This window comes from Monodelphis domestica, chromosome 7 (genome assembly GCF_027887165.1).
Source record: "Monodelphis domestica isolate mMonDom1 chromosome 7, mMonDom1.pri, whole genome shotgun sequence".
Classification (NCBI taxonomy): Eukaryota; Metazoa; Chordata; class Mammalia; order Didelphimorphia; family Didelphidae; genus Monodelphis; species Monodelphis domestica.
Genome location: NC_077233.1, coordinates 114,916,946 through 114,944,264, shown reverse-complemented (window position 1 = coordinate 114,944,264; position 27,319 = coordinate 114,916,946). Strand labels below are relative to the sequence as shown.

Here is a 27,319-nt window from a genome sequence, read left to right as displayed (position 1 = left end):
GGTAGGATGGTCATTTTTATTATATTGGCTCGTCCTATCCATGAGCAGTTAATGTTTTTCCAATTACTCAAGTCTAGTTTTAGTTGTGTGGAGAGTGTCTTGTAGTTGTGTTCATATAGTTGCTGTGTTTGTCTCGGGAGGTAGATTCCTAGGTATTTTATTTTGTCTAAGGTGATTTTGAATGGGATTTCTCTTTCTAGTTCTTGCTGCTGAGCTGTGTTGGAGATATATAGAAAAGCTGATGATTTATGTGGGATTATTTTGTATCCTGCAACTTTGCTAAAGTTGTTGATTATTTCAATTAGCTTTTTGGTTGAATCTCTAGGATTCTTTACCATCATGTCATCTGCAAAGAGTGATAACTTGGTCTCCTCCTTGCCTATTTTGATGCCTTCAATTTCTTTTTCTTCTCTAATTGCTACTGCTAGTGTTTCTAGTACAATGTCAAATAGTAGAGGTGATAATGGGCATCTTTGTTTCACTCCTGATCTTATTGGGAAGGCTTCTAGTTTATCCCCATTGCAGATGATATTAGCTGATGGTTTTAGATATATACTGTTTATTATTTTTAGGAATGACCCTTCTATTCCTATGCTTTCTAGTGTTTTTAATAGGAATGGGTGTTGTATTTTATCAGCTGCTTTTTCTGCCTCTATTGAGATAATCATGTGGTTCTTGCTGGTTTGCTTGTTGATGTGATCAATTATGTGGATGGTTTTCCTAATGTTGAACCAGCCCTGCATCCCTGGTATAAATCCTACTTGATTATGGTGAATGATCCTTCTGATCACTTGCTGGAGTCTTTTTGCTAGTATCCTATTTAAGATTTTTGCATCTATATTCATTAGGGAGATTGGTCTATAGTTTTCTTTCTCTGTTTTTGACCTGCCTGGTTTTGGAATCAGTACCATGTTTGTGTCGTAAAAGGAGTTTGGTAGAACTCCCTCTTTGCTTATTATGTCAAATAGTTTGTATAGTATTGGGATTAACTGTTCTCTGAATGTTTGATAGAATTCACTGGTGAATCCATCAGGCCCTGGGGATTTTTTCTTAGGAAGTTCTTTGATGGCTTGTTGGATTTCATTTTCTGATATGGGATTATTTAAGAATTCTATTTCCTCTTCTGTTAGTCTAGGCAGTTTGTATTTTTGTATATATTCATCCATATCCCCTAAATTGGTGTATTTATTGCCATATAATTGGACAAAGTAATTTCTAATGATTGCCTAAATTTCCTCTTCATCAGAGGTGCGGTCCCCCTTTTCATCTTTAATGCTGTTAATTTGCTTTTCTTCCTTCCTTTTTTAAATTAGATTGACCAGTACTTTGTCTATTTTGTTTGTTTTTTCAAAGTACCAGCTTCTTGTCTTATTTATTAAATCAATAGTTCTATCACTTTCAATTTTATTAATTTCTCCCTTAATTTTTAGGATTTCTAGTTTGGTTTTCTGCTGGGGGGTTTTAATTTGATCGCTTTTGAGTTTTTTCATTTGCATTTCCAATTGATTGATCTCTGCTCTCCCTAGTTTGTTAATATATGCACTCAGGGATATGAATTTACCTCTGATTACCGCTTTGGCTGCATCCCAAAAGGTTTGAAAGGATGTCTCGCCATTGTCATTTTCCTCGATGAGATTATTAATTGTTTCTATGATTTCTTCTTTAACTAAACGATTTTGGAGTATCATATTGTTTAATTTCCAATTGGTTTTAGATTTGGTTTTCCATGTACCATTACTAATCATTATTTTTATTGCCTTGTGATCTGAGAAGGCTGCATTCATTATTTCTGCTTTTCTGCATTTGTGTGCTATGTTTCTGTGACCTAATGTATGGTCAATTTTTGTGAATGTGCCATGTAGTGCTGAGAAGAAGGTGTATTCCTTTTTATCCCTATTTATTTTTCTCCATATGTCTATTAATTCTAATTTTTCTAAGATTTCATTAACTTCTTTTACCTCTTTCTTATTTATTTTTTGATTTGATTTATCTAAATTTGATAATGGTTGGTTTAAGTCTCCCACTAATATGGTTTTACTGTCTATTTCTTCCTTCAATTCTCCTAGTTTCTCCATTAGAAATTTGGGTGCTATATTATTTGGTGCATACATGTTGATTAGTGATATTTCCTCATTGTCTAAAGTCCCTTTTAACAAAATATAATTACCTTCCCTAACCCTTTTGATCAGGTCTATTTTTGCTTTGGCTTTATCAGATATCATGATTGCCACTCCTGTCTTCTTTCTGTCAGTTGAGGCCCAGAAGGTCTTACTCCATCCTTTAATTCTGACCTTGTGGGTGTCAACCCGCCTCATGTGTGTTTCTTGAAGACAACATATGGTAGGGTTTTGGATTCTAATCCATTCTGCTATTAGTCTACGTTTTATGGGTGAGTTCATCCCATTCACGTTCAAAGTTATGATTGTCATTTGTGGACTCCCTGGCATTTTGATAGCCTTCCCTAATTCTAACCTTTTCTTCTTCGGCTCTACCTTTTAGTCCAGTGATTTACTTTGAATCAGTCCCCTTGTCCCCTCCCTTGATGTTTCCCTTTTTAGTCCCTCCCTTTTTGTTCCCTCCCCCTCCCCCCTCTCTTTCCCTCCCTTTTTGTTTTCCCTCTCCCCCTCCCCCCCTTGGTTTTCCCTTCTCCCTACCCTTGTTGGGTAAGATAGACTTCAAGATCCCAATGGATCTAGATGTTTTTCCCTCTCAGAGTTGATTTCCCTGAGATTAAGGTTTAAGTAAAAAACCCCTCTCTTCCTCTCCTTCTTATAGGAGTTTTCTTCCCCTCCCCTTCCCATGTGAATCTTTGTGTGAGAAAGATTATTCTATTTGGTCTTTCTTTACCCCCTATTTATACATTACATTTTCCCCACATGTTAGTATACATAGATTGATATAAATGTAGTCCTTATAGAAGAGAGTTTGAGTAAAAGAAGAAGATAACATTTTCCCCCTTTCCTTAATATTTACCTTTTCAAGTATTCCTTGCTCTTTGTTTTTCGGTATCAAACTTTCCACAGAGCTCTGGTCTTTTCTTTGCAAAAAGTTGGAAATCTTCTATTTTGTTGAATGCCCATACTTTCCCTTGGAAGTATATAGTCAGTTTTGCTGGGTAGCTGATTCTTGGTTGAAGACCCAGCTCTCTTGCCTTTCTGAAGATCATGTTCCATGCCTTAAGATCATTCAGAGTAGAACTTGCAAGGTCTTGTGTGACCCTGATTGGCATTCCTTTATATCTAAATTGTCTTTTTCTGGCTTCCTGTAGGAGTTTTTCTTTTGTTTGATAGCTTTGGAATTTGGCAATTACATTCCTGGGAGTTGTCTTTTGGGGGTTTAGTGTAGAAGGTGTTCTGTGAGCTCTGTCAGTGGCTGTATTACCCCCTTGTTCTAGAATCTCTGGGCAATTTTCTTTGATTATATCTTGTATCACAATGTCGAGTTTGGTGTTTATTTCTGGCTTTTCTGGAAGTCCAATTATTCTTAAATTATCTCTTCTCCCTCTGTTTTCCAGATCTGTCACCTTGTCGGTGAGATATTTTATGTTCTCTTCTAATTTCTTGGTATTTTGGCTTTGCTTTATTAATTCTTGCTCTTTTACACGATCGTTGTCTTCCAGTTGCCTGATTCTGGCCTTTAAAGCCTGGTTTTCCTTTTCAGTTTGGTCACACCGGTTTTGTAGATGCGTGAATTTCTTTTGCATTATTTCCTACTTTTCCTCCCAGAAGGCTTCCATCTTTTTGGTCATTTCTGATTCAAATTCTTCATGGGTTTGTGGAGAGTTTCCATTTCCTTTGGAAGGTTTCGGAGCATTTTCTTGTGTATCGTCTTCTATCTCCTCTGTATTTTGTATTTTGGCTCCATAGAATGTGTCCAAAGTCGCCCCTTTCTTCTTATTTTTCTTGGGATTTTGGGGCTTCTGTGCTTCTGTGGAGTTTGCCATCTCTGAATGGGGAGGATTAGCTTTTCTTATCTCTGTCTGGTGTTCAGAGGCTTTAGTCCTGGGCAGATTGTTGGTTCTATGAGTTTTCCCTGGGTTAAACTGAGTATGCCTTAAGGCAATGACTTTCACTGGAACTGGAATGGAAGGATCTGGCCAGGGGGTTACACTCGCCCCCGGCTCTCTCTGTTTCCCTGCTGTTTGGGTGCCCCCTCCACTGGATCGGGTTGCTTTCCGGAAGTTGCCTTCAGAATAGCTGGCCATTTTTTTTTTGTGGGCCCTGAGGGTTGCTGTTGTTTCAGAGGACCCTGCTCTCTGCGGGGGAAGGGGCCACGGCTTCCCGGAGCTCTGAGGGCAGTGACTTTCACTGAGACTTGGATAGCAGGATCCAGCTGGTGAGGCTGTCTTGCCCACCCTGAGGTTTGCTATTGTTTCAGATGACCCTGCTCTCTGAGGGGGGAGGGGCTGCGGCTTCCCGGAGCCTTGGACTCTGCGCTCCAACCCCTTAGGTCCGAGTGATCTCGGGTTCTGGCTTTTGAGGGGGGCCGTACCTTTTGATCCAGGTCCAGGTCCAGGAGGAGGATTCCCAGGGTCTGTGCTGTTGATTGTTTTGAATTTCGGCGCCTTAGGAGCTTATAGTTTGAGATTGGTCAGGAAGGGTTTTCCGGAGATCTGAACTTTAGCTTTCTCTAAGCCGCCATCTTGACCGGAAGTTGCATCTATATTTTTAAAGAAAAAATGAAATACAGATGGAAAGAGATAGCAAAATAACAAAAGTGAAGGGCTTTAATTTTCCCCTCCCCGAACTAAATAAAACTAATCAAAAAATAAGGAAGAAGTTAAGGAAATCAATGGAACTTTAGATAAGTTAAGTGTGATAGAGAGGTTCTATACATTTACACGAGACTAGTAGATTTACACTTGATCATACACATAATCTAAACATAGTTTCTGGTGGGGCAACAATGATTCAGAGAGCATAAATATTTTGCAAAAGTCTTACTTTAACACTCATCATACTGTGGAGGTAATCCTGCATTCCTGAGGAGTTATGCCATTGGAACAAAAGTTCCACTAGATATGACCAAGCTGGAAAGACTTGTGTTTGGAAAGAGTATGGTTCTAGCAACAAATTGTATCTGATAGGTAAGGATCAATCTATCAAGTATGATCCTGGTAATGTATAATGACTGAGAACCATATATTTTAAGTTGATTGAATTTAATGCTGATAGGAAAATGGAGAAATAGACCTTATATTACATTGCTATAGCAGCTGTGAATTGTTTCTTAGAAAACAAGTTGGAAATATACATTAAGAGGTATAAAGCTGTTCATGCTCATTATTTCTAGTGAGCCCATTACTAGGATTAGACCCTAAGGACATTATTGAGAGGGTAAAAAGCTATATACATATGAAAATATTCATGAAAGCTTTGCTTTTCATGACAAAAAATATTGGAAATAACAAATGTAGTGATTAGGAGAAATGGCATAATAGGTTGATATTTGAATGTAATGGACTGTATTATGTTATTAGAAATAACAGATATTTGAACTATAAAGAAAACAAGGGAACTATATATGAAGAGATGAAAAGAGAATAAAAAGAATACATACTATGAGACATTAAAAAACATAAAACAGGCACAAATTTGAAAAAAAAAGTATTCAAGTAAAACAAACCCAAAGGAAGTAAAAAACAGATGTTTATAAGAGCATTCACGTAAAATTTATATATTTTTAAAGAAATTGCAACCAATGTTGAATTTGTGTTTTTGCATTCAGTTTTTTAATGTATTCATTCATTTAAATGTTTTGTAGTGGTGGTGGTGGTGGTTACTAAGTATATAATTTAAAAAATTGGGAAAAAAACCTCAACCAAGCCTCCAATCCACTTGCAGGCAAGCTAGCCTAGATGAAGCAGCCAAGTAGTTAAGTAGCCAAATAACTACCAGCACTCTGACCACCATCTCCCATTAGACCCTGATGGAGATAGCATAGAACTGTGAATTGAAGATACTTGGCAATAAAAATAATTACAACTTACTTTCTCTAACTTTAATCCTGTGCTTCTGCAGGGGCTAGAGCCATACCTACTGAAGTCTTTGAAAATAAAGTTTTTGCCACCCAAGTCCTTGATACAGTCAAATGGTTTAATATCAGAAAGTAATACAAGTTCATCAGTGGAAATGATATTAAAGAAGAGATATTGCTATCTTCTTTGCTACTTTCCCTCAAGGACTATGAAACCTTTTGGTTTGTATCTAAAAGGTTCTGTTTTTACTGTTTCCTCTATTAGAATGTACATTCCTTGTGAAGAGGAACTGCTTAGTTTTTCTAATTGTATCCCCCGCAATTATATGCTTGACGCATTTTAGTGCTTAAATTCTTATTCATTTATTCTTTCTCTGGTGATATTAGAGATTTGGAGTTATTTAGGTAAGGAAGAAAGAATTTAATCCTTTGATTCTATGTTAAAACAAACAAACAAACAAACTTAGAAGAGCTAATGTACATATAACATTCTGGATCTGGTTGTATGGTACAAGACCCCTTCTACACACCCCAAGCTCTCTAAAATTTTCCCCCTCCTCTTGTAGCCATAGGCCATAGGCTTTTCTGGAATTTTATTTTTTAATGAAAAAAATCTTGACCTTGTTACCTACTCTCTCTCTTAAAAGTACAAAACAAAACACTTGCAGCAAATATGAGTAGTTGAGTTAAATTAATTTCCACTTTGGGCAGGTTCAAAAAATTTGTTTCCTGTTCTGTACTTTTATCTCTTTTCTGGCAGGATATATATATATATATATATATATATATATATATATATATATATATATATATATATATATATATATATATATATATATACTTAACACCATGCCTAGTTGTTGACAACCGGATGCTGGCATAATGGTCTTTCTGTTCATTAGAATTCTTAAGTCTTTCAAAGTTGTTTTGATAATGCTGTTGTCATAAGATTTCTTTTTTGTTCTGCTCATTTTATTCATTATCTGTTCATGCAAATCTTCCCATGTTTCATCAATTTTTATTGCACAACAAATATTCCAATACACCAGAATACCATAATTTGTTAAGTTGCTCCTCAGTTAATGTGTCCAATTCCTTTCACTACAAAAAAAAAAAAATAAACCTTTGTACTTAATGATACTTTCCCTCTTTCTTTGATCTTTTTTATGGTAGTTTTACAAATAGTGGTAAAAGAATGTGCACAGTTTGGTGACGGTTGCATATAGTTTCAAATGACTTTCCCAAAAGACAAGCTTAGTTCTTCACAATTGGCTAATGTCCCTCCCTAAATCTTAATTCTCCATCATTTTTGATACTGATCATTTGATTTTTCATTTAAGTCAAATTTGCTAATGGTTTATCCATTTTATTTGTTTTTCAAAAGAAAACTCTTATCTTTTAAAATATTTTTCCCTTCAGTTTTGTTAATCTCTGTTTTTCTGAATATTTTATTTAATATTCCAAAATTTTTAGTTTTCTAGTTATTTCAACTGATCTATTTTTTCCTTCTTTCATTGATAACAGTATTTTATAATATATTCATTGATAATCCAGTTAATTGGGATGTTATTTAGTCTGTAATTAAACTTTAATAATTTATTCAGTGTCTCATTAATAAATACATTTTATTGTATTGTGATTATTAAAAGATATGCGTTTAATATTATCCACTTTGGTATTTGTTTGTAAGGAAGTTTTTGCATCTTTCATTACTCATACCAATAAAACCACATGTCTGGTCACCCCCCACAAAAAATAAAGACAAAAATCCTGATGCTATTTGTATCATTTGTTTATAGTTATGCTTATACTCATTGGGTTTGACATTGGAATATGAAATGATTTCACTGATATAGGTATTTACTAGATAAGGAAACTCTGTATAACAAAGTAATTGGACACTTTCATTTCAATTTCCAATCTTAGAGAGTTGCTTAGAGCTTTCTGAGGTTAAATGATTTGTTCAAGGTCATGCAGCCAGTAATATTTGAAGCATAACTTGAACTTAAGTCTTTCTAGCTCTTAGGCCGCTTTCCCTTGCTACTAAATGATCTCTATCAATATTTATTTATACACATACTAAGGTAAACATACATATGTATATAATAAAGAGTTTTTGTCTACATTTGTTTGAAAAAAGCAGGAATGTTCCTTTGGACCTTTTATTTGTGCTCCACTCATTTAATGGATCATTCTGATAGTTGTATAGGCTTCTTAGATACCAGGAATAATATCCAGGGAAGGATTTAAATGCAGTAATAATGGATGTACTACCACCATACTAAATGGAATATTTTAATAGCTATGTTAAAATGGAAATAAAATCTTATAGTTCCTAATATCTCCATATTTAAATTAAATCCTCATCATCTGGGTAGAATTAACAAGACAGCTTTTTAAAAAAATTATGATCAATTATGGGAAAGGTGTTGTGTTGTTAATAAGTTATGTATGGTTAATTTTGTAAAGTTAAAAACAGTCTTCTGATAAACATTTTCAGATGTTTGGTTGACACTTTTGCATGTTAGCAAATGCAATTCTTAAGGTCAAATATATAAACAGTAGAGTTATTTTATGACTAAATCACTTTTTCCCCCTTTTATCAGAAATTGATCACCCATGAGAGGTTTGAAAGTGCCTGTGAAGAACTGAATAATGCATTACTTCGGGAACAGCAGGCCCAAATGCTTCTGAATGAACAGGCACAACAGCTTCAGGAGTTAAATTATAGACTAGAATTGCACTCCAATGAGGAAGCTGACAAAAACCAAACACTTGGTGAAGCTGTTAAGGTACAAAACTGTCTCTTATATACAAATTTTATTTCCTCTGTGTATGAGTCTTTGTGAAAATGATATATATTTACTCAATAGGGAATAGATTTCAAACTGTGACATTTTCTCCTCTTTTGCTTCAATAAGGTTTTTAGAGTCATGAGGTGCTGTTGCTCTGAGACTATATAAATATCAACTAGCAGATTTTCTTTCTGAGATTATTTATATGCACTTCAAATATACCAAGAATTGGTTTTATTTGTTTATAACTAAGGAAAGATCTTTCTACTAATAATGGCTATATAACCCATCTCTCCACTCATTTTGCTTTTTTCTTGAACCTGTCATGAATTTCCATTGCTATAGTTCAGAACCCTAATTTCTCTTTGCTTCAGACATTAATTTATTTTAAAAGTAATGGAATCGGACCTATTTTGTGAATAGAGCAGAATTGGCTGCCTCTACTATGTAAGTGTGTGAATCATAAAAAATTGCCCCCAAACCTGCCCTCAATATAATAAGTATTAGTAAATGTTTTATAAGTTAATAGATTTATACTTCCCTTTTCATTGTGGTTGAGTATGATAATAAGAATTCAGGTATTTTTCACTTAATCCTGGAAAAACAAAACATAAATACATTAAGAAGAAGAAGAATGAATGGCTTTAAAAATATTGCCCAAGTGGATCGATCTTACAAAATAAAAAATTAACAAAGGGAAAAAAAGTACCAGTTCAATTAAAAAAACATAATGAATCAACTAAATTAACTTATTAATCAGGAATTACAAAAATATCAGATGATCAAGTAAAATAAGAGTTTGAAGAGAGTGAAAAAAAGTGTCTCAAACTTAACATTAAAATGTGCCAAACATATTTGAAGGAAATAATAAAGATAATTACTAAAATGAAACCTATAATGGAAAACTTAATTTTTTTCCCATTTGAATTAGTTTATTTAGTCAATTTAGAGCATTATTCCTTGGTTACTATAATCACATTATTTCCCTCCCTCCCCTCCACCCACTCTTCCCACAGCCCATGTGCAATTTCATTGGGTATTACTTGTGTCCTTGATCAGAACCTATTTCCATGTTGTTGATGTTTGCACTAGGATTTCATTTAGAGTCTATATCCCCAACCCTATCCCTTCAATCCATATATTCAAGCAGTTGTTCTTCTTTGGTGTTTTTAGTGTTTCCTCTGAATGTGGATAGTGGTTTTTCTTGTAGCTATTTGCTTGCCTTTTATGGGTGAGTTCATTCCATTCACTTTCAGAGTTACGATTACTAGCTGTGTATTTCCCAGCATTTTGATTTCTACTCCTGGTCCTGCCTTTTATTCTTTCACTATTTCCTTCTACACCAATGTTTGTTTTTAGTCCATCCCCCTAGTTCCCACCCTTATTTTACTTCCCTTTCTACTCCCCTCCCTTCTTATTCCCTCCTTTATTTTCCCCTGTAGTCGTTTAAAAATGCCCCCCCACCCTCTCCCTCCCTTGTACTGCCTCCCTCCCCACCAGTCCATTTGTTATTCTTCTACTCCCCTATAAGGCACAAATCTATTCTCTGCCCCAATGGATTGGATTGTTCTTCCCTCTTTGGGTCAATTTCAATGCACATAAGAGTTGAGTATTTCCTATCTCCAATCTCTTTACCCTTCCAGTGTATTGATGTTCTTTCCCTCCCTCCATGAGCTTCTTTGTGACATAAATTTACCCCTTTTGTTTCTTTTCCCATTTCTTTTAGTATTAACCTCTTTTTTAGCTCTAGTTGTATATATATTTACATATATATACACATGTATATGTATTTACACATACATATATCTATATACCTATTTATGTCTTGTCATTTCATCCTATACAGTTTGTCATTATTCCCTCTAAATATAATTCTTCTAGCTGCCCAGTTGAAAATAACAGTTAAGAGTTACCAATGACCTCTTTTCTTATAGGAATACATATCATTTTAACTTATTGTCTCTTTAAAAAAATGTTTTTTTGTTTTGTTTTGTTTTGTTTTTCTCCTTTTTCCCTCTTTTTAAATTACCTTTTGATGATTCTCTTGAGTTACGTACTTGGAAATCAAATTTTCTGTTCAGGTCTGGTCTTTTCTTTACAAATTCTTGGAATTCTTCTATTATGTTGAATGACCATACTTTCCCCTGTAAGAATATAGTCAGTTTTGCTGGGTAGTTGATTCTTGGTTGTAGACCTAGTTCCCTTGTTTTCTGGAATATAATATTCCATGCCTTTCAGTCCTTCAGTGTGGATGCAGCCAGATCCTGCATTGTCCTCACTGTAGTTCCTTGTTATCTGAATGATTTCTTCTTGGCAGCTTGTAATATCTTTTCTTTGGTCTGATAGTTTTTGAATTAGCCTATAATATTCCTGGGTGTTGTCAGTTAGGGATTAAGTAGAGGAGGTGATCTGTGGATTCTTTCAATCTCCACTTTTCCCTCTTGTTCTAGAATATCGGGGCAGTTTTCTTGAATACTTTCTTATAAAAGTGATGGAATCAGACCTATTTTGTGAATAGAGCAGACTTGACTGCCTCTACTATGTAAGTGTGTGAATCATAAAAAATTATTATGTCCAGGCTTTTTCTTTTGTCATAGTCTTCTGGTAAACCAAATGATTTTAAAAAATATTTTATTTGATCATTTCCAAGCATTATTCATTAAAGACATAGATCATTTTCTTTTCCTCCCCCCACCCCCATAGCCAACTCATAAATCCACTGGGCATTACATGTTTTCTTGATTTGAACCCATTGCTATGTTGATAATATTTGCATTAGACTGTTCATTTAGAGTCTCTCCTCTGTCATGTCCCCTCAACCGCTGTATTCAGGCAGTTGCTTTTCCTCGGTGTTTCTACTCCCACAGTTTATCCTCTGCTTATGAATGGTGTTTTTTTCTCCTAGATCCCTGCAAATTGTTCAGGGACATTACACCACCACTAATGGAGAAGTCCATTACGTTCGATTATACCACAGTGTATTAGTCTCTGTGTACAATGTTCTGGTTCTGCTCCTCTCGCTCTGCATCACTTCCTGGAGGTTGTTCCAGTCTCCATGAAACTCCTCCACTTTATTATTCCTTTTAGCACAATAGTATTCCATCACCAACATATACCACAATTTGCTCAGCCATTCCCCAATTGATGGGCATCCCCTCGTTTTCCAGTTTTTGGCCACCACAAAGAGCGCAGCTATGAATATTTTTGTACAAGTCTTTTTGTCCATTATATCTTTGGGGTACAGACCCAGGAGTGCTATGGCTGGGTCAAAGGGTAGATATTCTTTTGTCGATCTTTGGGCATAATTCCAAATTGCCCTCCAGAATGGTTGGATCAGTTCACAACTCCACCAGCAATGAATTAATATCCCTACTATTCCATGTTCATCTAATTTACTTATAGTTTCCTTCTTTATGTTCAAGTCATTCACCCATTCTGAATTTATCTTGGTGTAGGGTGTGAGGTGTTGATCCAAACCTAATCTCTCCCACACTGTCTTCCAATTGTCCCAGCAATTTTTATCAAATAATGGATTTTTGTCCCCAAAGCTGGAGTCTTTGGATTCGTCATAAACTGTCTTGCTGAGATCAATTACGCCAAGTCTATTCCACTGATCCTCCTTTCTGTCTTGTAGCCAGTACCAAATTGTTTTGACAACCACTACTTTATAGTATAATTTGAGATCTGGGACTGCAAGTCTTTCCTTTGCATTTTTTTTCATGATTTCTCTGGATATCCTTGATCCTTTGTTCTTCAAATTGAATTTAGTTATGGTTTTTTCTAATTCAGTAAAGAAGTTTATTGGTAGTTCAATGGGTATGGCACTAAATAAGTAAATTAATTTGGGTAGGATGGTCATTTTTATTATGTTAGCTTGTCCCACCCATGAGCGATCAATGTTTTTCCATTTGTTTAGATCTAGTTTTAATTGTATGGAAAGTGTTTTGTAGTTGTGTTCGTATAGTTCCTGTGTTTGTCTCGGCAGATAGATTCCAAAGTATTTTATATTATCTAGGGTGATTTTAAATGGTATTTCTCTTTCTAATTCTTGCTGCTGAAATGGGTTAGAGATATATAGAAATGCTGATGACTTACGCGGGTTTATTTTGTATCCTGCAACTTTGCTAAAGTTGTTGATTATTTCGAGTAACTTTTTGGTTGATTCTCTAGGATTCCTTAAGTAAACCATCATATCATCCGCAAAGAGTGATAACTTGGTCTCCTCATTGCCAATTTTAATACCTTCAATTTCTTTTTCTTCTCTAATTTCTACTGCTAGTGTTTCTAGTACAATGTTAAATAATAAAGGTGATAATGGACATCCTTGTTTTACTCCTGATCTTATTGGGAAGGCTTCTAGTTTATCCCCTTCGTAGATGATGTTTACTGATGGTTTTAGATATATACTATTTATTATTTTTAGGAAAGACCCTTCTATTCCTATGCTTTCTAGTGTTTTCAATAGGAATGGGTGTTGTTTTTTATCAAAGGTTTTTTCTGCATCTATTGAGATGCATGTGATTTTTGTCAGTTTGCTTGTTAATATGGTCAATTATGTGGATGGTTTTCCTAATATTGAACCATCCTTGCATTCCTGGTATGAATCCTACCTGGTCATAGTGGATGACCCTCGGGATGACTTGCTGGAGTCTTTTTGCTAGTATCCTATTTAAGATTTTTGCATCTATATTCATTAGGGAGATTGGTCTATAGTTTTCTTTCTCTGGTTTTGACCTACCTGGCTTTTGGATCAGTACCATGTTTGTGTCGTAAAATGAATTTGGCTGAACTCCTTCTTGGCTTATTCTGTCAAATAGTTTGTTTAATATTGGGATTAGATATTCTTTGAATGTTTGATAGAATTCATTTGTGAATCCATCTGGACCTGGGGATTTTTTCTTAGGGAGTTCTTTGATGTCTTGTTCAATTTCTTTTTCTGATATGGGGTTTTTTAGGTAATTTATTTCTTCCTCTTTTAGTCTAGGCAATTTATATTTTTGGAAGTATTCATCCATATCACCTAGATTGCCATATTTGTTGCCATATAATTGGCATAGTCATTTTTAATTATTGCCTTAATTTCCTCTTCATTAGAGGTGAGGTCTCCTTTTTTCATCTTGGATACTGTCAATTTGGTTTATTTCTTTCCTTTTTTTAATTAGACTGACTAGTACTTTGTCTTTTTTATTTGGTTTTTCAAAGTGCCAGCTTCTAGTCTTATTTCTTAAATCAATAGTTCTTTGACTTTCAATTTTATTAATTTCTCTTTTGAGTTTTAGGATCTCTAATTTAGTCTTCATCTGAGGATCTTTAATTTGTTCACTTTCTAATTTTTTAATTTGCATGCCCAATTCATTAACCTCTGCCCTTATTAATTTGTTAATATATGAACTCAAGGATATAAGTTTAATCCTGAGTACTGCTTTGGCTGCATCCCATAGGTTTTGAAAGGATGTCTCATCATTGTCATTTTCTTCAATGAAGTTATTGTTTCTATGATTTGTTATTTAACTAACTGGTTTTGGAGAATCATATTGTTTAATTTCCAATTAATTTTTTATTTACCTCTCCATGTTCCCTTTCTAATTATTATTTTCTTTGCATTGTGATCTGAGAAAGTTGCATTTATTATTTCTGCTCTTTTGCATTTGTTTGCAATGTTTTTATGCACTAATATATGGTCAATTTTTGTGAATGTACCATGTGCTGCAGAAAAGGAGGTATATTCCTTTTTGTCCCTATTTATTTTTTCCCATATGTCTACTAACTCTAATTTTTCTAAGATTTCATTCACTTCTCTTACCTCTTTCTTATTTATTTTTTTGTTTGATTTATCTAATTCGGATAGAGGAAGGTTCAGTTCTCCCACTAGTATAGTTTTTCTATCTATTTCATCCTTGAGCTCCTCTAGTTTCTCCTTTAGAAATTTGGATGCTATGCCATTTGGTGCATACATGTTGAGTACATATATTTCCTCACTGACTAACTGCCTTTTATTAGGATGTAATAACCTTCCCTATCTCTTTTAACTAGATTTATTTTTACTTTGGATTTGTTGGATATCATGATTGTGACTCCTGCCTTCTTTTTGTCAGTTGATGCCCTAAAGATTTGGCTCCACCCTCTTACTTTCACCCTATGTATATCTACCTTCCTCATGTGTTTTTTTTGTAGACTGTATTGGGTTTTGGATTCTAATCCACTCTGCTATTTGATTGCGTTTTATGGGTGAGTTCATTCCATTCACTTTCAGAGTTATGATTACTAGCTGTGTATTTCCCAGCATTTTGATTTCTGCTCCTGTTCCTGCCTTTTATTCTTTCACTATTTCCTTTTACACCAATGTTTGCTTTTAAACAGTCCCCCTTATTCCCACCCTTATTTTACTTCCCTTTCTAATCCTCTCCCTTCTTATTCCTCCCCCTTATTTTCCCTGTAGTCTTTCTAAAATTAACCCTCACCCCCTCCCTCCCTTATACTGCTTCCCTCCCCACCAGACCGTTTGTTACCCTTCTACTCCCCTATAGGGCGCAAATCTATTCTCTGCCCCCAATGGATTGGATTGTTTTTCCCTCTTTGAGTCAATTTCAAAGCACGTAAAAGTTAAGTATTTCCTGTCTCCCGCCTCTTTACCCTTCCAGTGTATTGATGTTCTCTCCCTTCCCACCATGAGCCTCTTTGTGAAATATAAATTTAACCCCGTTTGTTTCTTTTCCCATTTCTTTTAATAGTAACCTATTTTTAAGCTCTAGTTATATATATGTACATATATATGCATACTCATGTGTATGTATTTATGCATGCATATATTTATATACCTATTTATGTCTTGTTCTTTCATCCTATACAGTTTGTCACTGTTCCCTCTAAGTGTACTTCCTTTTGCTGCTCAGGTAATAACAATTTTTAAGAGTTACCAATGACCTCTTTCCTTATAGGGATACATATTTTAACTTACTGAGTCTCTTAAAATTTTTTTTGTTTTGTTTTTCTTTTTTCCCTCCTTTTAAATTACCTTTTGATGATTCTCTTGAGTTGTGCTCAGACATCAAATTTTCTGTTCAGGTCTGGTCTTTTCTTTATGAATTCTCGAAATTCTTCTATTTTGTTGAATGGCCATACTTTCCCCTGTAAGAATATAGTCAGTTTTGCTGGGTAGTTGATTCTTGGTTGTAGACCAAGTTCCTTTGCTTTTCGGAATATCATATTCCATGCCTTTCTTTTTTTTTCAGTGTGGATGCAGCCAGATCTTGTGTTATCCTCACTGTGGTTCCATGGTATCTGAATGACTTCTTCTTGGCAGCTTGTAATATCTTTTCTTTGGTCTGATAGTTTTTGAATTTGGCTATAACATTCATATAACAACATGGGTGTTGTCAGTTGGGGATTAAGTACAGGAGGTGATCTGTGGATTCTTTCAATCTCCACTTTTCCCTCTTGTTCTAGAATATCAAGGTAGTTTTCTTGAATAATTTCCTGTAATATAATGTCCAGGCTTTTTCTTTTGTCATGGTCTTCTGATAGACCAATGATTCTTAAATTGTCTCTCCTTGAAAGATTTTCTAGATCCTCTGTTTTGTGAATGAGATGCTTCATATTTTCCTCAATTTTTTCATCCTTTTGGTTTTGTTTTATAGTGGCCTGCTGCCTTGTGAGGTCACTTAATTCTAGTTGTTGTATTCTGGTTCTTAAAGACTGGATTTCATCCTTGGCTTTTTGGTCATCTTTTTCCTTTTGGTCTGATTTTCTTTGGAGGTCATCTTTCATCCTCTTTACCTTGTCTTTCATCTCCTTTGCCTCATCTTTCATCTTCTTTGCCTCATCTTTCATCTCCTTTGCCTCATTTTCCAGCTGGTTTATTTTGGCTTTCAAGACACTATTTTCTTGTTTTAGTTCAAGTGCCTCTGTTTCCAGATGACTTATCTTAATTTTTAAGTTCTTTTCCCAATCGTATTCAGCCTCTCTTAATCGTGTTTTGAATTGAATTTTGAGTTCTTCCAAAGCCTGTATCCAATTAGCTGGGATTTCTGATTTTTCCTTTGCTGATCCCTGCCCCTCTGTTTTGTTCACTCTTTGCTCATTACCTGTGCAGAAGCTGTCAATTGTAATTTCTTTCTTCTTTTTCTGTTGTTTGCTCGTTTACCCCTTCTTTGCTCCCCATATTTGTCTGTGTTCTTGCTCCTCTCATTTTTTTTTTTGGTTTTGGGGCTATCAGTCTCCCCTCTTGGAGCTTTGTCAGATCTCTTGGTACAGTCTCTAGGGGAGGAATGTTAGCTTCCCTGTCCTCTGGAGGCTTTTGATTGGATTAAGTTCAACTGGGTTGGGGTGTATGTGCTCTGGTGCTGCAGACTCCTGGAAAGCTGGGTCGCCCAGGCTCTCTCCAGTTCTCTCCAACTGCTTCTCCTCTGTCTGCAAGGTTCCCCAGTGCCTTTGCCTGCTCCGAGGTTCCTGTCCTTGCCGGAGGCCCTGCACTCTAGGAGGGGTGAGGGGTTCTGGCCTCCCTGAGCTCTGAGGAGTCCTGATAGGATTAGGTTCAACTGGATTGGTCTGGATGTGCCCCAAGGCAAAAACCTCCTGGTGAGACTGGAGCCAGATGGGAGGACCCAGCCAAGGGCCCTAGTCTCTCCCTGGCTTCCTCCCAGCTGTCCACGCTGGATGCTCAGAGCCTGGCACCCCACTGCTCACAAGGTAGACCCTCCAAACCAGCACCTTTGCCCGCCCAGAGGTTCCCACTGCCGCTGAGGGCTCAGCCCTCTGGGTTGGGGGGGGGAAGGGGTCCTGGGACCTTCCCTCTGCCTTCCCATTAGACCCGAGTGTTTTTGGATTCAGGCTTTTGGGGGGCATACCTTTTGATTTGAGTCCAGAAGGAGGGTTCAAACAAAGGCTGAATGACCATGGTGGAATCATTGTTATTCCAGATCCTAAATTCACGTTAAAGAAATATTAGTTTAAAAATTATTTTAAAATATTTTCCTATGTTTATGTGATTCATTTTCTTTACCCCCCCTTCTCTCCCCACTCCTGGAGCCAAACAAGCAATTTCACTGGGTTGTACAAATGTTATAACTTGATACCTATTTCTATATTATTCATTTTTGCTATAGAATGATTTTTTAAAGCTTAAACCCCAAATCATATATCCATATATACATATGATAAGTGATGTTAGATGGTTTTCTTTTGTAAGAAATGTTAAATTTTTATGCTGAAATATCTTTTCATGATAGCTTTGCCTAAATTAGGTTGTCAGTTATAACAGCTAGGTGGTGCAGTTGTTAGAGCGCTGAGTCTAAGGGCAGGATGATCTGAATTCCTGTCCACTTTCAAATATTTACTAGTTTTGTGAGTTTAGGCAAATTATTTAACCCTGTTTGCCTTGATTTCTTCATCTGTAAAATGAACTAAAGAGGGATACATCAGCTATCATAGTATCTTTGCTGAGAAAAACCCAAATGGGGTCATGCAGAGTTAGACTTGACTAAAAAATGACTGAATAACTTGTCAGTGAAAAGCTAGGAAGCAAGTAAATATTTGGCAAGTTTGAATATAAACATAAAAGTAAGTGTCTTAGGAGTTACATCAACTTCTTAACAAGTCTTTACCCTGAAACATTTTGAAACGTCAAATAAAATAAATAGAATTTTTAGTTTTAAAAAATATCTAATTTATTATTTACTTATTTTAAAAAGTCTTTTCTTTTTAAATTTTGAGTTCCAAATTCTCTCTTCCCCTCTCTGAGAAGGCAAACAGTATGATTTTAGTTATTCATGTGAAATCACACAACAAACTTCCATATTTTTAATAAGAGAAAAATAATGTGAGAATATGATTCTTCAATTTGCACTCACAATTCATTAGTTTTCTCTTCAAAGGAGGATAGCATTTTTCATTATGAATTCTCTGGAATTAACTTAGATCATTGTATTGATCAGATTAACCAAGTTTTTCATAGTTGATCATCATTACAACATTGCTGTTACTATGCACAATAATCTCCTACTTCTTCACTTCACTTGGCATTAGTTCATATGTATCTTACTATCTTTTTCTGAAACCACCCTATTGTCATTTCATAAAGTACAATAGTATTCAATCACAATCAGAAACCACAGCTAGTTCAGTCATTCCCCAATTTATGAATATCCTCCAGATTTCTGATTCTTTGCCACCATAAAGAGGGCTGCTAGAAAATGTTTTTGTATATCTAGATTCTTTTCATTTTCCTTTGATCTCTTTGGGATACAGATCTAGTTGTGGTACTGCCGAGTTAAAGGGTATGCAGTTTTTTATCCCTTTGGGCATAATTCCAAATTGTTCTCTAGAAAGGTTGAACCAATTTTTACTATCACACAGTAATTTTATTAATATATCTTTTTTTTCTCCTAATTCCTCCAATATTTGTCCTTTCTGACAGGTGTGAGGTGGTACCTCATTCTTTTTTTTTAATTTGCATTTATCTAATTAGTAATAATTGGGAAAAATTTTATATAACTATAGACAACTTTGATTTCTTTTTCTGAAAGCTACTTTGATCACTTATCAATTGGGTATTACTCTTATCCTTTTAATAAATTTGACTCAATTCTATACTCTGTATATATTTGAGAAATGAAGACTATTAGAGAAACTAAATATAGAAATTTTTGATATTTCATTATCTCTGTCACTTTTCTGATTATCTCTTTTAATTAGGTTTATTTTTTCCTTGTTTGAAATCATGATTGTTACCCTCCATTTTAAATTTTGTTGAAACATATTAACTGCTTTCTACTTCAGCCCTTTATTTTAACTCTTTGTGTGTCTTTCTGTTTCCAGAGTATCTCTTGTAAACAACATTTTGTTGGATTTTGGTTTCTAATCAATTCTGCTGTTTCCATTTTATGAGTGAGTTCATCTCATTCACATTCTATTGTGTTTATATCCCTCTATCCCATTTTCTTCTGTTTCTTCCTCTCTATCTCTTTTTCCTCTTCAAAAGTCTATTTTGCTTCTAAATACTGCTTCCCTTAATCAGCCCCCCTTTTATCATTCCCTTCTCCCCTCTCTAATTCTCTTTCCCTCCTTTTCCCTATTGGGTAGGTTACATTTCTACTCAAAATTGAGGTTGTATATACATATTCATTCCTTTTTTTGAAACAGTTCTGATTAGAGTCTGATCTGAGCATTGCTCCTAATTTCTCCCTCTCCCCTGTCTATTATAAAAAATCTTCCTTGCATGCCTCTTTTATGAGAGAAAAATTTCCCCAGTCTACTTCACTCTTTTCCTTTCTTTCAGTACATCCATCTTTCTCACCTCTTCATTTTTTATATGATTCCAACATAATCAACTCATACCCATGCCATGTATCTGTGTAAACTCCTTTTAACTGCCCTAATAATGACAGAATTTTTAGGAATTACATGTATTATCTTCCCCCTAAATGTTAACAATTTACTCATTGAGATCCTTATGATTACTTTTTTCATTTTTACCTATATATGTTTCTCTTAAGTCTTGTGTTTGAGTGTAAGATTTTCTATTCAGCTCTGGTCTTTTCATCAGGAATGCCTGAAATTCCTCTGTTTCATCAAATAACCACTTTCTTCTTTGAAGGATTTGCTGGTCAAGTTATAATCCTAATTCCTTTACTTTCTGAAATATCATATTCTAAACCCTCTTATTCTTTAATGTAGAAGCCACTAAATCATCAATGATCTTCTGAATTGTTTCTTTCTGGCTACTAGCAATATTTTCTCTTAGAACTCAGAATTCTTGAATTTGGTTATAATATTCCTGGGAGTTTTCATTTTGTCACTGCTTTTAGGTGGTGATTAGTGGATTCTTTCAATTTCTATTCTCCCCTCTAGATATCAGGGCAATTTTCTTTGATAATATCTTGAAAACTGATATCTAGGCTCTTTCTTTAGTCATGACTTTCATGTAGTCCAATCATTCTTAAATCATTTCTCCTCATTCTGTTTTCCAAGTCACCTGTTTTTCTGAGATATTTCACATTTTCTTCTACTTGTTCATTCTTTTGACTTTGTTTTATTGTTTCTCGATGTCTCATGAACTCATTAAATTCCACTTGCCCAATTTGAGTTTTTCAGTACTTAGTTTTCTTCTTTGATATTTTCTAACTTTTTTCCTGCATTTGTCCAATTCTAATTTTTGTGGAGTTCTTTCCTTCAGTGAATTTTTGAGCCTCCATTTCTGGTTGGCCAATCATGTTTTTAAAGAGTTCTTCTCAATTGATTTTTGACCTATTTTTAAGATATAATTTTCTTCAGTATTTTTTCTTCCTCTTTTACTATGGTGTTAATTTTTTTAATAATAATTTTTTTCTCATTCTTTTTCCCAGTTTTTCCTCTATTGCTCTTATCTGTTTAATTCTTCCAGAAATTATTGAAGGCTTTAGATCCAGTAAACATTTTACTTTGAGTCTTTGTTTGTAGCTCTTTTCACATTTTTGCTTTTTTTTCCCCTGAGTTAATGTATTGGTCTTCCCTGCCATAGTCGGTACCTTTTAATGGTTAAATTTCCTTTTTTTGTTGTTTGATCATTCATCTAGCACAGCATTGGTGAAGTATTGGCATGGGTGCTGGCCCCAGCATGGGGGTGCTGCTCCATTCCCTCTCTTCTCAGTGCCCAAGGACATGTTCCACCCCTCTGTCCAGCAAACCAAAGCAAGCACTTCCTCCCTCTGCTCTCTTGGGTAATGTGGGGGGTTCACAGAGAGCTTGAAAAGTTGCCCTCTTGGCATACAAACTTGAAAACCTTTGCTAATGCTGGTCGAGCATATTTCTTCAGTTTGAACTTTTTATGAAAATTGTGCTGTGCTCCCCTGGATGTGGGAGATGTCGAAAGCTGCAGTCTTTTATGAGCTACTGCTTTCAAAGTTAATTCTGAGGGTCTGCATTGGTATTTATAAGGTTATGGATACTGCCCTTCTGGTCTATGTTCTGGTCTTTTCCTAGGTAGGGCCCCTGTTCCCTGTAACCACAAGTACCAGCATTCTCTTTGTTTGAAACTGTGACCGGGATCCCCTCTCCCTTGTTACTGACCACTAGCTCTCTTCCCTGTCTTGGGACTCTGACTTAGATATGTATATGAGCAATAGAGCTGTCCATCAGCACCAGCTCTATCCAGGGCAGACTGGACCCTTGTAATCTCTTTCTGATCAGTTGTCCAATCCCCTTACTGTTTATGGGCTGAGAGCTTCCAAAGCTGTTGCTGCCTCGGCCACTGCCCCTAGTGCCAGATATGTGGACTTCACTCAGCCCTCCATCTCTGTATCACGGACTTCTCTTGTGGACCTTCTGAGTTTCCTTATTCCTGAAAAAAGTCTCACCCCTCTTTTGTTGTCTCTACCCCTTCAAAATTTTATTTGAGGTGTAATTTTAAAGCTGTGTGGTAAGTTTAGCTGGGTAGTTACTCATTTTAACATCTTGCCTCTGCCTCACTCAAATTACAGATTTTACAAAGCTTTTTAAAATGTTAGTTTAAACTTTATGATGAATTGAATAAAGTTTTTCTTTTACTTAATTTTGATTTGAGTACCTAAATTTAAATTTTTCATTGAGATTATTTCCTTCATCTTTTTGTATCCAAAGATCCAGGAAGTGCTGTTCTAATATCTGTACTACTTTTTAAAGATTCTTGGTACTTCAACATGGGAGCTATTGGTATAAAATAGAATGAAATAAGAACAAAATTATTTTCTGATAGAAATCCATTTGTTTAATTGTTGATCTGTCAAGAATCAACATGACAGCATTTTCTTACATTAATCTACTTTTTAAAGGTCAAAGATTAGAATATGTTAATGAGTATTTCTTCCTTCATATTCTGATAGTTTTTCTGAGCTGAGGCAAAACTGTGAGAAATGAGCAGTTGAGATTGAGAACAATTATTCTTACATGAAACTTCTAGAGTAAACCATATTGGAAAATGTTGATTTCAAATTAGAAGCTATTAAAAAGGGATAAAGAAAGGGTCCTACCACCCCCTCTCTTTTACTTCTCTTTAGATCCTGCTGAACAGTGCTAGGGGAAATTACAAAACTATACTGATTAGGTCCAGTGTAAATTGTTTTATCTAATCTCAACTAGGCTTTCATTGTAGTAAACTAATCCTGCTCCTACTTAATTGATTTGTTGGCCTCTTCTCCATATTCCAGACCTTGTCTCTCCTCAAACACCTCATCACATCCCCTCAGCTCTCTCCTGCTATTCTTTATTCTTTGTCCAAGTGCCTTTGCTCTATTTACTGGGTCTTAATTCTTGTCATACCCACTAGCCAGCTCCTGTGGGTTTAATTATCAACTCTCTGCAGATAATTATGGTTCTTCTTCTTCTTGAACTCTGATTTCACATCATTTTGAAATGCACATATAAAAATATTTTTTTAAAAAAAGTTAAGAATCCTTATATATAGGAAGGCCATATTCCATTTAGAGTACCAAAAACTTCATCTGTGGCAAATATCTTTAATGAGGAATTCTTCCCACTTCATCCATTGCTTTATTTTACTCATAAGAGAGTCATTGAATGAAATTATTTCTATTATTTCTTTCAAGAACCTTGTATTTTAGGTATATGGTTGAGAGACACCTTTGTTGGATGACAATCTTTAAGGGGGCATTTTGATATATTATATCAAATGCTTTAAAAATTATCAAAGTATATGCATAGAAGCAGCTTGAATTCTCTATGCCTTTCATTCAGTTAGGTCACTTTGCAAACATGGTATGATATAGACTATTATTTGCAAAAGCCTGCCCTTCAAGGAAGCATTGGATTTATGGGCAGATTATACCAATACAAGTTTGTTTAGACGTGAATGTGAATGATAGTTATTAGTATTCCCTTATTTACTAGTTTTCTTTACAATAAGATATAGAATTTTTCCAGTATCCTTCCTTTTTTTAGATTTCTTGAATGTCATCAAAAATTGGAGTTCTACAACTCAGTTTATGTTTGGACTAGTCTGGCTCTTTCCATAATTATTTTTTAAAAATCTGACTTTCTGTCTTAGCATCAATTTTAAGAGAGAAATGTAGCAAGGGCTAGGTGATTGGGATTAAATGACTTGCCCAGGATCAAAAAGCTAGGAAGCATATGAGGCTATCTATATTTTAAAAAATTAATGACATTGCTGTTTTCTCATTGATCCTATCAGAGACTGTACAAAAAATCCACTCTTAATTATGTTGAAAATTGTTTGCCCAATTTTCCCAAGTCTTTTCCTCCCTCCTACTTCCTTTGGCTTCTAATTTCATTCTTAGTGTTCTTAAAATGACTCTGCATAGATGAATCTCTAATGAAGGTTTTTGTAATGTGTTTTTTTCCCCTCTAATTTTTTTGTAGTTTCATGAGGTGACATCTTAATTTTCCATTTTTCCTCTTCTTAAAGTATTCAGTGAGTTTAAATCCCAAGCCAATGTTTCTCTTGACTTCCATAACCCTCCATTTAATTGGAATATATATTTGATAATGTGTATAGGCTCTTTTGTTTTCCATTTTGTCATAACTAATTTATATCATTGTGGTGAAACTTCATAGGAAATTGTTATTTCCTTTTTGTATATTCTTTATATATATATATATATACACACACACACACAATATATATATATATATCTTTATTGTATATTCTTTTATTAACTTCCCATTCTTCAGTATTAGGAATAAGCTTAAATAGGTTCAGACCCTAAGTGGCATTAGTTTCATGCCTTATGTAATAGATGACCAGAATGGGGTCACCTGCATTTACTTTGGGGACTAGAGAGATAGGTATGAAGCAGTCAAAGAGATGGAGAGAGTGCAGATGTTGGTCATCCCTTCTCTTCCCTAGGGAAAGACAGCACAAGTTTTCTTCTAGAAGGACAGAATATGTTCCTTTAGAGACTGGGTTGAGTAAAGAGGTTAAAGACTGGAGCTGACACTCCCCCTTGAGGAGAAAGGTATAGTTCTCCCCCCACACTTTACTTCCCCTCCTTGATGTTATAAGACAGGCTGACTTGATCTAAGAGGAATAACTCTTTTATGTTAAGAGACACACAAGACAGGGAGAGTGGAATTGTTGGGTAAGGAAAGTGGAAAATGGAAAATTCCTATAAGTTAACAACCGATCCCTTCTCAAAATCCTGAGGGTTCAGGCTATCTGCCTGACCTTCCTTGGTCAGTTGTGAGATTTGTCTTTCCTTCTATCTATCCTAATTGGGGCTTGAAGTTCAAAGGGCAAATTTTAGGAAATAGAGAGAATTCTTCTTTGGGTGAATGGCTTTCTAACAAAGTCCAATCCACTCCTTTATCTTCAGCTGGATTCAAGGGGGTTTGCGTTCACTGAGAAGTGGTTAGTGCTCAGAAAGGTCTTCTGTCTCAGAGGTTTCTCTCAGACCAACCACTCCAGGAGAGCTCCCAAAGAGAAGTGAGGTGTTCTGGCAGTTCAGCTCTTCTATGTTCCTTCCTGGAATCCCCATCTTCCTTGCCCTTCCCACGTGTATAATTGAAAATCTGTTACCCTAAAAAAGAACTACATTTCCCTGGAGCCCTCTTCCTTTCATTATGTATTTCCTGTAGAAAGGGGATAATAGGCAGGGACATGGGGGTCCCTCCCCCTTTTTGGCCCTGTTGGAGAGCATGGCGGTGGTGAGTGGGGATTTTGAAATGGCTAATCAGCCATGGGCACATGGTCTTTATTTTATATCCTCTTTTTTCCTTGATTTCTAACGATCATTAATAAATCCCTTTAAATATAATATTTTTAGTATTTAGATCTAATTTTAATTTTTACATTGATGGCAACCACTATCTGGAGAAGAACCTCTCAATTTTTTAAGATAGCTGAGATAAATTTTTTTTTTCAGCCACATTTCTCCTCCCAAAGCTTTTTGCCCACTCCACCCACCCACTCACCCTCTCAAACTCTGAACTCTCTTTGGAGCTGCTGCCTTTTCCTTTCTCTACTTTTTGACTGGTTGCTCTCCCAACTGGCTGGGCTATTTTTAGCCAGAGGGCTCTTGGTGAAGAGGAGATAAGTCATTTCTCTCACCCATCTGCTCGAGCCCATGTTCCTCAGTTCCTTGCTGCTGCTTCTGGTATTGCTGCCCCTGATTCTGGTTGCTCCTGTTCCTGATCTTCTTGATCCCAATTTCTCCTCCTCCTGTGCAGGCCCCAGCTCCCACCTAGTCCCAGACTGCTGGTAGCTGCCTATGTGGTTTTGGAACTCACAAACTTGACACCTTTCTCCAGGCAATGGTAAAAATATGGGGTGTATTTTTCTTAGGCAACAATTCACCTCCTAACTCCCTCTCCATGTGATTAGGGAAACAAACTGTTCCATAGCATTTTACCTCAAGGGGGAAGGGGAAGGAAAGAGGGAAGTTACTCTTCCAAACAGGAAGTAAATTACAAACATGGCATACTCTATGAAAGAGCAGTACCTTGCCTATTTTAAATAGCTTCTACCATTCATGTGTGTACTGATCCTTTCACTTATCTTGCCTGAGACTTAGGGGAGAAATTCATCTCCCTACAACCCTTTGCTATTTGGACCTGCCTGGTCTATAAGATTCATCCAGTTTGAGATTCTTCAACCCCATGTTCTCCCTCACTAAGGAAATTCCACAGTTCTGACAAAAGGAATCTGAATGGATAGAAAAAGGAACTTTAAAGAGACTGCAGGTGAAAATTTATGTCTTTTCAGACTTCAGTGTTTTATGAAAGTCTCTGCATTTCATTGTATTTTGCTTATTGTCTGCTTTAAGATTTAATTTTGTCGTTTTTAAGTTCATATATTAATGTATTCAATACTATTCTGCTACACTGAATCAGTTTAATCTACTATGTTTTAAATATTAGATATATTCTGTTATTTTCCCCCTATAACTACTGAACAAAATATTGTAAAATATTGTAAAAGCCCATAACCAGCTTTTCCTTCCATTTTGGCTTTGTTAAATTGTCACATAGGTGATGATGGACTCCGTCAACCTGGTTAACAACCTTTAGAGAATTTAATAAACTAAATATCTCAAATTGATTTTTAAGGGGTATTTAGACATGAATTTTAGATTTTTTTTCAACAACTCTGACTGGTCATTTTGCCTGTCTCTGAGTTATTTGTAACAACAGGTAAAAGGTCCATTTTAGTAGCTGAAGTGAAGCACTATTATACTCTCCTCCTCCTGCATTTTTAAAAATGGGAATGGATGGGACATAACAGTCTCATACCAAAAGAGCTGGGAAGTTGATCCCAGGGCATGGTACCCCTGGATGGCTCCCAAGAGGGAGCATCTCTCATTTGCATCTCTTCAGCTCACTCTACCCTTCCACCAGAATGATCTAGATTTTTGGTGACATTTTTAGACCCAACATCAATGGTACAGAAGTTTGGTTTTTTCCTAGGCTCCTCTGCCACATTTTTGTAATGATGGCAGCAATAGATTTAAAAAAAATGTCTCAACCAAGGTTGAAACATTGCTACACTTGAAAAAATTGTGACAAGTATCCATTAGTTTTAAATGTCATACAGCAGACTTAGGTGAATCCTAATGATAGTGGGT

At 35.6% G+C, this 27,319-nt stretch overlaps 1 protein-coding gene across 18 annotated transcripts in view; it reads left to right on the top strand.

The window, feature by feature from the left end:
• Window positions 1-27,319, top strand: part of CCDC171 (coiled-coil domain containing 171) — a 543,314-nt gene that overhangs the window by 306,236 nt on the left and 209,759 nt on the right. For 16 of the 18 annotated variants that reach the window (XM_056805336.1, XM_056805339.1, XM_056805346.1 and 13 more), the window contains one exon: window positions 8,583-8,768. The exons of the other annotated variants lie outside the window; for them this stretch is intronic. In XM_056805336.1, coding sequence (XP_056661314.1) covers window positions 8,583-8,768 — 186 coding nt within the window. The remainder of the gene's footprint in view (window positions 1-8,582; window positions 8,769-27,319) is intronic. 18 annotated transcript variants of the gene reach the window in all.